This window comes from Miniopterus schreibersii, assembly GCF_964146895.1.
Source record: "Miniopterus schreibersii genome assembly, chromosome: 4".
In the NCBI taxonomy this organism is placed as follows: domain Eukaryota; kingdom Metazoa; phylum Chordata; class Mammalia; order Chiroptera; family Miniopteridae; genus Miniopterus; species Miniopterus schreibersii.
In genome coordinates this window covers 43103924-43118030 of record NC_138105.1, presented here as the reverse complement: position 1 = coordinate 43118030, position 14107 = coordinate 43103924, and the positions used below count along the sequence as shown (strand labels likewise).

The window sequence follows — 14107 nt, the reverse complement described above, 5'->3', positions numbered from 1 at the left end:
GAGATTTCACAAGCACCTAGGCCAGTGGTTCTGATTTCAGCATGCTTGACAATAACCCGGAGGGCTCACTGAAACACAGGCCGATGAACTCCACCCCAGAGTTTCTGACTCAGTAGGTCTGGGGCAGGGGCCAAGAGTTTGCATTTCTAGCATGTTCCCAGGTGATACTGATACTGATGGGAGAGGGACCACTGCCCTAGGGTGCACTAAGAAAAGATTATCATGAAAACGTCTACCAAAAGGTAAAAATGATTTAGTTCATTTTAGCCAACATGTGTTATTCTAATAATATGAAACACTTTGGAAAGTAAAAAAAAAAAACAAAAAAAACCAACAGAAAATATGGAACAAACATCAGTGTCAAAAAACCTCAAAAGACATGGAAACTACTTAACTACGTGACTGTAAGACATCTAGACAATGAAAGAAACGATGAGAAAGGAGTGAAGCAAAGCAGACAAGGGTTGAGGAAACACTTGTGTCTTGCCTAGAACTATCTAAACTATTAACAAAAGCCTTCAGTTCTCAGGAGCCTCGGACCTTCCTTATCAGGACATAAGCTAAGGGCCAACCACCCAGCAAGCGTTCCCTGACCCAGTGCTTCACAAGAGTCAAATCTGTAGTGGGAAAAAACATGGAAAAAAAGGGAAAGGGTATCAGCCGCCTCCAGAGTCTGTGCATGCACAGGGTCATCTTGCCCAAGTGGGAAAGGGGTGCAGCTGGTGGAAAGGACACCCCCTCCCATCTGCTTGCCAGCCCAGTGGGATGGGGGTGGCCTTTTTTGTACCACCCGGCAAGCTAGCCCTCCTCTCTCCTGTTACCCCCTCTTCCCTGATGCTTTCCCCAGACTCCGGGCCTTGCACAGCTGCCCTCATTGGTCATAACCCCCAGAGGCTGGACAGTCATGTTTTGGAGGGCAAAACTAACTCAATATGGTAAAAGGATACATGCGGAGAAGGAAATACAGCATGAAGCCCTTTTAAAGAATGTCATAAACACTACAGCACTATTTTAAAAGTCCTTGAATTCCTGGCCAGCAGCCCACCTTGGATAAGGACTCCCTGTCCTGTCCTGCCCACACCAGAGGGAACATCTCCGGAATGCTAGCGCGACACCGCGCAGAGCGCCACGGCGGCAGGGCCACGCTGGCCCTCAGCGCAGCCAGCTCCCCAACGCGAGTTACTTCCTCACTTTCACAGTCAAGGTTGGCAATTATTTCCAGCACAAACTACTCACTTGAAAACACTGTCCTGAAAAGATCTTATTGGCCTTTTATGGAACGAGACACATTCATTCATAGAAACCGACTTCCATGCACAGAGGAAAAACTCTGGCTGGTTAGACTGGCCTTCTTTCCACTTCCCTCCCCAACAATTCATCCAATAGCTACAGAGCTGGACACTAGCGGGCTACAGGCAAACGCACCCCTCTCTCTCTTCCAAAATCAGTTTTCCTCACCTCCATCTTTCCTTACAGGCTAACTCTGAGTCACCTGTAAACTCAGCTCAGGAATGGTGTCTCCAAAATGCGTCCCCTGAATTCCCCCAGCCTCTCTGTTATCACGCTTTTGGCAATTTCCCCCAACGGACAGCCAACTACTCAAGGGTAGAAACCATGCCTTTGTCTCCACAGCATTTGGCAAAGTGCTCAGCAAGGAACAGGCACTCAACAGTAATTGTTGGAGTGTGTGTGTGTGTGTGTGTGTGTGTATACGTATCCTAGTCAGTACACAGACTATATATATACCTGGTGAAGATATATATACCTGGTGGCTCAAACCCAACAAGGAAAAATGTGTTCCTAGATTGTTGAGCTTCCAGGTGACTTTATCCCTTAAAGCTCAAAATCCTATTTTAACATTTATTTAGGAAATGGAAAGCTCTTTAAAAATATTTGGCATTACTCTTTGCCTTCTAAAACTATATTTTTTTAGCATTTTCATGATTCAGTCTTAATTATATTTTTTAACATTTTCATGATTCAGTCTTAATCATGAATATACAATTACTATACAGCACCATCATTTAATTTAGGACTTCAGACAATACTGACTGCTTTTAGAAATTAAGTGACCACTAAGATTTTGCTAAATCGTTGGAACCAATTTTAGAATATTTCTACCTCGATTTACAGCTGTCTTGTTGCATCCCTTTTTTAATATGTGGCTTTTAACATGCTGCTGGTTTGTAATACTTGAAGTAAAATAAGACTTTTTAAAAGTTCTCAGGATGTACTGGCATCGAACTGCCTAAAGACCATCCTACCTCGTTGTCACGCTGTTGGGAGCTACGTATGAGCTTGTGAAACTATACATAGGCCCTCCTTGGTGTCTTGTCCCCTGAACTCCAGCTCAAATACCACTTCTTCCAGACAGTCTTTCCTGAGAAGCACAGGCAGAGCTGCTCCCCACTCCATGCAGCCACACTCTATTCCTCTGTTATTGTACTTAATATAACATATTTTAGTTCCCTTTTTACCAGTTACTCTCCAGAATTACACTGGACACTTCTTGAGAGAGGTATCTTTTCTTAGTCAAAAGTTTAAGGCTGGTGTCGAGTAAAGCATGAAAGATTTTTTTTTGTAAGTATTCAAAGCTATTTAAAGGAACAAAAGTAGCCATAATGATTCCATACAATTCACATGCTTAAAAAAATGGGGGGGGATCACTGCCTATCGAGATTAGACAAAAACATCCAAATAACATCAATATGGGTTAATTAATTTTTATTAATGGGTTTTTAATTTTTATTAACTTCATTACTGTAACTGTTAACTCACAACTTAAAACTGTTAAGTCATAAAGGTCCTTGAAAGCTAATGGAAAGGCATTAGAAATTCCTGTCAAGGGCAAACAGAAGAGGAAGATCCTATAGATTAAAGGTGACTTAGAAACTTATCAATCAAATGTATTGTGTTTGGATCCAGATTCAAACAAACCGTTATGGGGGGGTGGGGAGGAGTGACAAAACGTGAATGAATATCAGAAAAATTTGAATACGACCTAATCCTTTGTAATATTAAGGGATTATTTGTTTTTTAGGTATGACAAGGATGCTGTGGTTCAAAAGAGTGATCTTTAAGAGCTATACAGTAAGGTATTTACGAGTGATACTGGCCTTTTCTGTCAAAACAATGGTAGTAAGGGGTATAGGAGAAACAAGATCGGTTGTGTGGCAATGGTATTGAAGCTGGGTGATGAGTACATGTAGTTTAATATTTTTCTCTCTACTTTTGTACATACTCAAAATTTTCCAAACTACAAAGTTAAAAAAAAACCCATAACACTATGTGTCCAGATGTCCTGTTAATTCTATGGTTGGTCACAGCCGCCCCCACTGCTTTCTGGCTTTGGATAATTTCCTGCTATCCAGCAGGTGCTGCTGTTCCCACAAGAGTTATAACAGAGTGTCCCATTTCTCTCTGCAGTTCATGGCCTTATACGGACATCCTGTTCTTACTTCTACCCTGCACTGAAAACCCAGCCCTGCCACCCTCCTCCTACTTCAGATAGCCTATCAACCGCATCACGGCTGAAGATTAAATCATTAAGTCAGCTAACAGCAGATCTGAGAACCATGCTCTCTCTCTCCCAGACACCCTGGAGCTAAGACCACATTCCAGTTTTTTGACCTAGTCAGTTCATCTCAAGGAACATAAAACGTTAACAGTATCAAGACAAGCAGTAGAGCCCTGGCTGGGTGGCTCAGTTGGTTGGAGCATCATCCAGTACACCAAAAGGTTGTGGGTTCGATTCCCAGTCAGGGTACATGCCTAGATTGCGGATTCGATCTCTGGTCAGGGCGCATACAAGATGCAACCGACCTATCTGCAGAGCTAAAATTTAGCACCAAGCTGACCAGAACTCTCTTCCCCCCAGATACCTGGATGCCTCATATGGTTCGCTGTTGAATGCCTTCCCTCCCCACTCTAGGTATAACAGTACCCCGCCCCATTCTCTAGGTACTTGCCCTTCCTTATTAAATTTTGTAGCACCTATCACTACCTGACAATGTATTGTATATTTTGTTATCACCTCTCCTTTCTAGAATGTAACCTCCCTGAGGGCAGGGACTTGGCTTTGTTTGCCTCTGTGCTCAGATTCTAATCAGTCACTGGAACACAAAAGGCAAAAGGAATCCAATACTAATCTGCAGAATGCTCTACCTCCCAGCTGCCATGTGATCTTGGGCAAGGTACTGTGCCTCAGTTTCCTCCTCTGTAAAATAAGGGGACAATAACAGTCTGTCTCACAGAGTTGATATGAGAATAACTTAATATTAGGTAAACAGCTTAGGCCAGGACTGGGCATGGGACTGGGCACCTTTGTTATCATGCTCAGTATTATTACCACCACCACATACATCTGAACACACTCATACACTTACACTAGGTAGCACTCATTTTCCAAAACATAGAAAAAAACTAGTTTGTCTTTTTTTTTTAAGTCTAAAAAAAAAATGGGTGAGAATAGATAGTGTCATAATTCAGTGCCAATTCTACTGTGAATCATTGTGGAATGAATGAACATCAGTCAACTGGAGGGAAATGCAAGCTTTTAAGAAAGGTAAGTATCACTCAATACACTTAAAACGCATTGCTGAGCGTAAATAAGATCATCCACTCAATGCACTCAGCACAGCATCAGGCACGTGGAGAGCACCCAATGAAGTGTAACTATTATTATTACTGTTGGGATCATGAATCTCAAGGTAAAGTGGGATTTTAAAGACTCCAAGACCAAGTTCTCTCCCTCTCCACACAGCCTAGAAATCTACAGATTTAACTCTTAACATCACCCTGCTGTTCCTGTGCCTCTCCATAAGCTTTTCTGCTTTTATCTTTTTGATATATTAAGATTTTGCATAGGACTCAATTTCTGTTGTTGTTAATCCTTACTCGAGGACATTTTTTCCATTGATTTTTAGAGAGTGGAAGGGTGGGGAGGGAGACAGAGAGAGAAACATCAATGTGAGAGACACTCATTGATTGGTTGCCTCCCTCATGCACCCCAACCGGAACCAGGGATCGAACCTGCAGCCCTTGACTGGGAATCGAACCCTTGGCTCTTCTGTGCCCCAGCCAATGCTCTAACCACTGAGCACACTGACCAGGGCATGAGACTCAACTTAAATGAAAGTGCTCCACTGCTTACAAAAACCTAGGTGACACTGATATAGTTCAACCCTCTATTTTACAGATAAAGAAACAGGTCTAGAGGTCCAGCAACCTGTCTAAGATCTGATCACGGTCAGCACCACTGGAACTAGAAACCCGGGCTCCTGAGACCTCATCAAGGCTCCTTCTACTACTTCCTCCACGGATAAATGCATCCAAGCTCCACCAGGACCAGCGTCTAAAGCCAGGTTTTCCCCGCTCGAAGTTGGACTTACTAATTTACACCCCACAACTCACCATAATTTCTCTCTGTTCTTCCAGGTTCTTCAGAAAGTTAGAAAACTCACGTAAGGAAGCATCTGTCAAGAGAAAGGAATCATTATTTGGTGGACAAAGCAAAGGACAGCAAACAAAAACCTCACCCTCACGTACCTATGCAGCGTTCATCATCAGTCTCCGCATCGCCAATAAACTCAAATTTAAAGTCTCTGAGCGAGTGAGCAAACTTCCGCTGGGCTGCCGAGAGACCTAGGAAGAAAGATTGAATCATGGGCAATGCTTAGAAGACATTCATTCCTCCTAAGGTCAAGTGAGCTGGAGAGCTCTCCTCCACTCAATCTGTGAAGAGGCACAACCCAACTCTGCCAAGGGGCCCTTCATCCCTGGTGGGCTCTCCAGGCGGCTTCTGTCTTCCACTGCACATTGCGGCAGAGAGCAGGTGCTGGAGAAACGTTTCTTCCCTCCCCCAGACTCTTCTTCCTCGGGGATCCAACTGCTTCGCCTAGTTCCCTAAAGCACTTTCCCTTTCTCTGCTTACTCGGGTCAGAGGTTGCCGGATTCAAAAGTTCAGGCTATGAACACACACCCCTGATAGCATCTCCCAGGGCTCGGTGAGATCTGGCTGGCTACCAAGGTTTCAAATATAAGCGTCTCAAGTAGAGATTGGTGGTTACAAAAAAAGTCATGGGGATGTAAAGTACAGAATAGGAAATACAGTCAATAATAATATTATAACTACATATAGTGCCAGGTGGGTACTGGGAATATTGGGGGGGGGACACACTTTGTAAAGTATGTGGTTGTCTAACCACTATGCTGTACACCGGCAACTAAAACAAAACTGAATGTAAAATGCAATTGAAAAATTAAAACACACACACACACACCATACACACACGGATCTCAAAAGCTTGACATCAGCCAACCAGATGGCCTTAACTGATTGTCAAACTCCAGGCAGAGAACCCAAAAGATGTTGAAAGAGTTTTCATAGAAAATAGCAACAGGGAGGTAACTAAAGGCCAAGCTTAAATGTTAGAACAAATTCATTCTGAAAAACACCTATAGAGTCCTCAACTTTTTTTATTGGAGATTAACAGAAAATAGAAAACATATTTCTAATCTAAGTTAATGTTTATCTTAGGTCCACATGCCAAGGTAGGTAATATTTTTTCTATCTCATCCAATATTCTTGAAAAATAAGTAAAATAAAGATTATCTCCTTTTTACAATGGAGAGTTAAAGCTTAGAGATGTTAAATAATTTGCGCAAAGTCGCAGTTACCACAACAGCAAAGGCTTGGTTCTACTCCAGGGCCATCTGGTCCAAGCCCCAGGCCCTGGCCAAGGTACAACCCTGCTTCTGGTCTAAAGCACTTTCTAAGAAGCTGCTCACTGAGGCCTGCACTCCTTATGCCTCTGGTCTCAGTACAGTGAGTACTGACAGACCATGTTCAAATAAAATTTCATGTCAACCAAGTTGAAAAGTTGAAAATTTAAATGCAATGCATAACTGCTGATTGGAATACTCTCTTGCAAAAAAAGTAACTACGAACAAGAAAGGAAAGCAAACAATGTAAAACACTGAGGGCTGTTTTTGATAAGATGGTAGGATAGTAAAAGCAACTGTTCCCTTTTTCATGTTCTTCACTGTATTATAGCTAGCAATGAATGAAAGCAAGATTTTTTTTAAATTTATCTTTATTGTTGAAAGTATTACAGATGTCCCCTTTTTTCCCCATTGACTCCTTCCACACCATATCCACCCCCAACCCCGCCCCAGGCCTTCACCATACTATTAATTCTTATTTTTACATTACAAAATGCTACTTGATGTTTTTTAAACAACTGCTTAAACTTTCTAAGTAACGCTCACCAACTCTTTCAGCTGCTGTCATAGTTTGTTTTTGTTTGTGGGGCTTTTTTTTTTCCTAATAGACTATGTTTCTTAGAGTAGTTTTAGGTTCCCAGAAAAACTGGGCAGAAGGTACAGATTTTCCACTGACGTGCAGCCCCTCCACATGCGCAGCCTCCTGCATCATCTCCCTCCCCCACTGCCATGGTTTCGGAAACCTCATTCTTGCCCTAATTCATGTTTCTCTTATTGTTCTCAAATTCTTTTCCTCTTTAAAATATATTTTTTTAAAAAACACACTGAGAGACCTCAGTGTGAAAAGGCAAAACCTTAAACATTTTAAAAGATGCTATAGGACTATTTCTTACCCTTGGAGTACGGGAGAAAAGCACAAACCATAATATAAAATGTGATGGGTTGCAAGCATGGTCACAACTCCTACCCCTCCCTGTGGGCACTTCTCTTTTCAAGGGAACTCTGCAGCTCCCTCAACAATAGGCAGGGTCTATTTCTCCACCCCCTGAATCCAGGCAGGGCTTGTGGATAACAAAAAGTGGTGGATGTGACACTCTGCTAATTTGGAGTCCCCACCTCAAGAAGCTTTGTACACCTTTGCCCGACTTCATGTGAACAAGTCCAGGCCAATCTGCTGGCTGATGAAAGCCTTGGGGCTCATTCATCCGGTTATTGCCCCCTCAGTCAGACGCCAACCAGCAGCAGCAGAGCTTCCCTGCACAGGAGGAGGAAAGTCAAGATAAGACCGTACTGCCCGGAGAGCTGCGACCCAACAGAAATAAAGGGCTGTTGCTTAAGCCACTAGGTTTCGGGGTGATTTGTCACAGAGCAATGGGTAACTAATACAGAAAGATTATTAAAATTTGTCTAAGTTTTAAATATTTAAAGACATATAAAAGGGAAGATAGGCACACAGAGAAGGTATAAATAACTGCTATACAATGAGGGAAAGCAGAACTCCAAGAAAAAACTGGGGAAAACACTTGAGTGGGCCCTTCAGAAAAACAAGTAAAGGAGATCCAAATGGCCTGTACCCACATGAAAAGATGCTCAAGCTCATTAGAGAGAATAAAGGTGAAAATTAAAATGTCAAGATACCTTGACACACCCATCAGACTGGCAAAAATTACTAAGTCTGGCAACCTCAAGGGTTGGTGGGATCCTGTATATACAGCAGCAGAAGGCCTCACACACTGCTAGTGAGAGTAAAAATTGGTATAATTACTTTTTAAGGAGTGTGGCATTGTCTAGTAAATTTGGTGATATCCTACAACCCAGAAGCTGTTCTCCTAGATAAATTCCCAAGATAAACTTGCACAAGTGCACTATGTAGACTAGAAAATCCAGACCTGATCATTATAATCACCAAACACTGGAAAAAAACAAATACCAATCAGTGGAGCAAATGAGTAAGTTACAGCATATCCATATACTATAGTGTAAAAACTAAAAACTCACAGATCAACACAAAGGAATCTCAATTTGGAGAGAAAGAAGCAATTCACAAAAGAGTACACACACTATGGTGCTTTTATATAAAATTCAAAACAAGCTACACTGGACTCTATGTTTGGATTGCAAATATAGGTCACTAAATCACAGAATGGCAAATGAATTGTTATCTCAAAGGTCACACGATGCTGCCCAGCTGGGGTGGCTCAGCGGTTGAGCACTGAGCTAGGATCCAGATCAGGGCACGTGCCGGGCTGCGTCTTGATCCCCAGTAGGGGGCATGCAGGAGGCAGCCAATCAATGACTCTCATCATTGATGTTTCTATCTCTCTCTCTCCCTCTCCCTAAAATCAATAAAGATATATTAAAAAAAAAAAAGTCACACAATGTTTACCACTGGGAACCAGGGAGAGCAATGCAGTCAGAAAGCTACAAGGGGATTAAAATATTTTCCTTCATAACTGGTGATGGGTCTGTGGATATTTGCTTTATCATTAGTTAGTTAGTTAGTTATTAAACATGGACAGTTTACGATAAAGAATTACAAGCACTTTTGCAAAATGAATTAAGTTTTGGAAATCTATTTCACACCAATATGAATATATATATATGAGACTGCTGAGAAGTACACTTAAAAATTTAAGATGGTAAATTTTATGCAATGTATTTTTAACCAAAATTTTTTATATTCAATATTATTTTGTATTAGTTTCAGGAGCACTACATCTTGGTTAGACAATCATATACTTTACAAAGCATTCTCTCTTATAATTCCAGTACCCAACTAGCATCATACATAGTTATTACAGTATTGCTGACTATATTTCCTATGCTGTCATTCTTCTTTAAAACGTACATTTGCCCGGCCGGGCTTGGCTCAGCGGTTAAGTGTTGACCTAGGATCCAGGCGATCGGGGTTCGATTCCCGGTCAGGGCACATGCCCGGGTTGCGGGCTCGATCCCCAGTCGGGGTTGTGCAAGAGGCAGCCGATCAATGACTCTCTCATCATTGATGTTTCTTTCTCTCTCTCTCTCTCCTTTCCTCTCTCTGAAATCAATAATATATTTCAAAAATAAAACGCACATTCATTTCGTATACTGCTGTATTTTTGCCGTAATTTTCACAATCGCAATATAAAATTTTTTAAACCATAAAAAAGTAGTAGCCTAGCTATGTTTAGGCCATTTGAAAATAACTCAGTGTCTACTGCAATTCAGACAAACATACAATTATTCTCTAAGATCTAGCCACACCGGCCTGTTCTTGGTTCACACATGCCGAGCTCATTCCAGTCTGAGGGCCCTTAAACTTGGGGCTCCCCTCCACCTGAAATGTTCCTTCCCCACCTCCACTGTCACCTGGAGGGTCCTTCTTAAACCCATGGCTAAGCTAAGAATCCCCTTCCTCTCACCATCCCCTCTGCCCTAAGTCCCTCTCTATTCCTTTGCCATTTTATTTTCTTCATAGAATTTATTACCTAAAATTACCTTATTTAGTCAATACTCATGACTATTTTCCCACTCTAGGATATCATATCCCTGAGGCAGCAACATACAGTCTTCTGCTTCTCTATGTCCTTGAAACAGGGACCACAATAAGATTTTTGTTTTAATTTATGTCAGGCACCTATTTCCAAATATTAATAGTGTGTGGGCTTATGATCATTTTTAATAACTTTGTATTATTCTACTTTGCTAATGTTTGCTTTGCCAGTTCTCAACAGGGGCATGAACCTGGTTGAATTTATGTTTATATATGTGTGTGTACACATGTTTACATATGCTTATATTTACTTATACATATTATATGCATTTATATATATTACTAGGAATATATATATAGCTACAGATAGATAGGTAGATAGATAAGATATAAAATCATCAATGCTAGTATAAATTATATTTTCCCTCTGGAGCTGTTTGAGTATTTTATCCAAAATGCCAAGTTTACTTTAAAGACCATGTTTCATAAGATCAGGATAGGATGTTCTCTAGAAAGTAAAACAAATACATCAGTTTTCCAACATTCACTTCATAACTCCTAATGTTGTTAGTTGAAATGTTTATAACAGCAGATTAAATTTGGGTTCATCTGCACAGCTGTTATGATTATTTCCATGTAAATAGCACGCTTCTAACTGCTGCATTATTATAGTCACATCAATTTATTTTAGAATATAACCATTTTCCTCACTCATTTTTCCTTTTTGTTGACTTCCTTCTGGTGTCATTAGAGGTCATTATGCAAAATGTTTATTGTTTAAATATTTGACCATACCAAACTCCATGCCTTTTAAGAATCACAAATGTGTCACCTTTCTGTCACTTAGTACATTTTAAGTTATTTCTTCTCCCATGCAGTTTATACTTTTATAGATATTTTCTGCATTTCTAAACATAATATAAAATCATAAGGCAGCTTACTAGATTCAGTAGTCTATGAAATAAGCACAAAGATGTTTTGTACAAAGGATGATGTTTTTTCTTTCCAATTTCATTGCACATGAAACTCAACCAGCCTTAATTCACTAGTTACAAAGGCCGGGGAAAGACGGTGAGGGGGCCCACTAGACAGAATTACCTTTACTGAGTGCTTCCTTTGTGCTAATTGACTTAAATACTACAGCATTTACTCTTTATAATCAGCATGCAGGGTTGGTATTGGTGTGACCTTATCTTAAGTAGGTTCAGAGACAGATCAGTGACTTCATCAAGGCCACAGACCTCTTTAGACTGCTGGTAATAAGTCCTGGAGGCAAAGACTCGACTTGTTTTCTCAAGCTTCTAAAAATATACTTTCTATGATGTCATTCCAACTTTCAAGAGAGTTAACATTATTCCCAGGTCCTCTGCCCAGACCTCAGCTAGTTACCAGAATGGTCAAACGCAGAATTCTAACCAAGTGGAAAATTCATAGGTGCGGGCCTCCACGCCCCCGTCCTCTCCTGCCTACAAATTCCTGAGTGCTCTGGAGTAACACTGCTCTCCTGAAACACCTTCAAGGCTGACGTGACGCCAGGTGGTGGACAAGGCCAAGCCTGAGTGTGCACAAAAAGTACAGCTAACTCGAAAGATTTAATGTGACTTGCACCTTTCAAATGAACTTGCCACTCGAGTCTCTAACACTGGAATTTTTAGGTCCTCAATTTGTAGACAAATGGGAGAAAAAACCACAAGCAAGGCCTTCTCAGGGATAAGAGCAGTCTGAGAGGTGAGGAATTATCTTTGAGACATGCTGAGTTTGAGATGGAGGACACCACAGGGAAAGATCCAAGCATGGCTTTAATCCAGATCTGGAGAGCCTCCAGACAATGGCCAAGCTCCCACTGCTCACCCTTGATGATTTTACACAAGATTATTTCTCGTGGCACATTAGACACATATAGGCACTTGGGGGTGAATGCAATACCTCTGCACTCAGGTTGCTCTACTCATACTGAACTTCTAGGCAGCCCCCTGGGTGTGTTACAGCCCCTGAAGTTACAAGCCTGGCCTGGGTAACAAGGTTGTCATCTCCTGCAACTTCCCAACCCATCAACCAAAGCACTAATGGGGACACTTGAGGAAATAAATGTAGCATGTTCTTTCATTTGGGGTTGAACACGAAAAATGAAACAGCAAATAAATGAGCCTTTCTCACTCATGAAATTTAAAATACAGGATTCTTCACAAACCACACTATTTTTTTCAAATAGGCAAATTGCACCTAAACGCTCACATTCCTTTGCAAGTAGAAACCCAAATAACTAGATTATCAACTATGCGAAAGCTCTGCCAAGGGAACCTCTGCCACCCGTTCTGCACATCAAAACACGTCCCAGCATTCTTAAATGCTTTATTTAGAGAAAAGCAGGGTACAGATACTAAGAACTTAATATCCTTCATGCCAGATTCATGCCAAGGAAATAATGCTGATGTTAATCCAAATAACTTGGAAGGGAAACAAAATTCCTCTAGGACTGCAGACTGGTTCATATTTGGCTTCATGTTTTCCAGATTTACAAACCCAGCAGCTGTACTTTACACAAGAACAGCGTTATGGCCTCTTTGTATGCGTAAAAAAAGAAAGCAAATAACTCACATTGTAGATTTTAAAAGCTGTGCAAACATCTCACAAGCCCAAAATGCAATGCCGGGCTAGTCAAGGCCTGAAGGGCAAATCACAGGCTGTTCTAGGAGCAGCTCATGGGCTGTAGCAAGGTCTCTGGAACTATAATGTTAAGGCATTCCTGTCCCTACCTCCCCAAATCCAGCCCAACTGGGGTGTCTGTGCAGTGAGTTCTTAATCATAGAATAAGCACTGTCTGATGTCACCAGAACAACTTGAATTGATGAATTTATGGGGTAAAAGGAAAATGAGCTGAGTCCACAAAGATCCATATGCCACAAACAAAAGCATACACCTGGATGGAGTGTGGGCCTCCAGACCCAATAAGGCACATAAACACCCAGATCTCATTTACCAAAACAGCCAATTAATTATTAAAAACCCTTCAGAGGTGAGTGATCTGGGCCCTGCAGAGAATCCCACAGGCAGGTCCACGCTGGAAAATACCACCCAACCTTCACCTTATCCAGATTTCAAGTGTACTGCACACACTCAGCAAAAGTGGAGTCTGCTCGGGCTGAGTTCTATGTACAGAGAGAACCTGCCACAACAGGCTAGCAGATGAGGTGGGCATGTTAGTGAGCACCTGGCCCACCGGTTTTCAAACTGTCTTTGGCCACAGATCCCTTTGTTCAAAGAAAATCTTATTTACAGTGAGAACAGAAAATACAACTAACAGTATTAGTTTCCTACTGCTGCTATAACACATTTCCATAAAATTAGTGGTTTAAAACGACACAAATTTATTATCTTATAGTTCTGAAGATCAGAAGTTGACACAGGGTCTCACAGGGCTGTATTCCTTCTGGGGGCTATAGAGGAGAACCCACTTCCTTGCCTTTTCCAGCTTCTAAGGGATGCCCAAATCCCTTTGCCCACAGCCCCCAGCCACCAATCACATTACTCTGACCTCTGCTTCTGTCATCGAATCTCTTTCTCTGACCCCTTTAAGGACCACTGTGATTACAATGGGCCCACCACAATGACCCAGGATAATCTCAACATCTCAAGGGTCTTAATTTAATCCCATCAGCAAAGTCCCTTCTGCCATGTAAAATAATATGTTCACAGGTTCAGGGAATTAGGAAGGGTCATCTCTGCAGGGTGATTATTCTATCCACCAAACCTTATAATGTCAAGTATATTTACATTGATGCACTCAAGTATCACAACAACTCTAAGAGGCAGATACTATTTTTATGCCCACTTTACAAAGGAGGAAACTAGGACACACACACAGGTTAAGCAATTTGCCCAAGATCACACAACTAGTACGTAGTACAA

General features: G+C 41.5%; 1 protein-coding gene across 3 annotated transcripts in view; it reads right to left on the bottom strand.

The window, feature by feature from the left end:
* The window catches only part of ARHGAP10 (Rho GTPase activating protein 10), a 250505-nt gene that overhangs the window by 174018 nt on the left and 62380 nt on the right, over nucleotides 1–14107 (bottom strand). For all 3 annotated transcript variants that reach the window (XM_081134741.1, XM_081134742.1, XM_081134740.1), the window contains 2 exons: nucleotides 5548–5643; nucleotides 5413–5474 (listed from right to left, as the gene is read on the bottom strand). In XM_081134741.1, the coding sequence (XP_080990867.1) occupies nucleotides 5413–5415 (3 nt within the window). In that variant the 5' untranslated portion in view covers nucleotides 5416–5474; nucleotides 5548–5643. The remainder of the gene's footprint in view (nucleotides 1–5412; nucleotides 5475–5547; nucleotides 5644–14107) is intronic.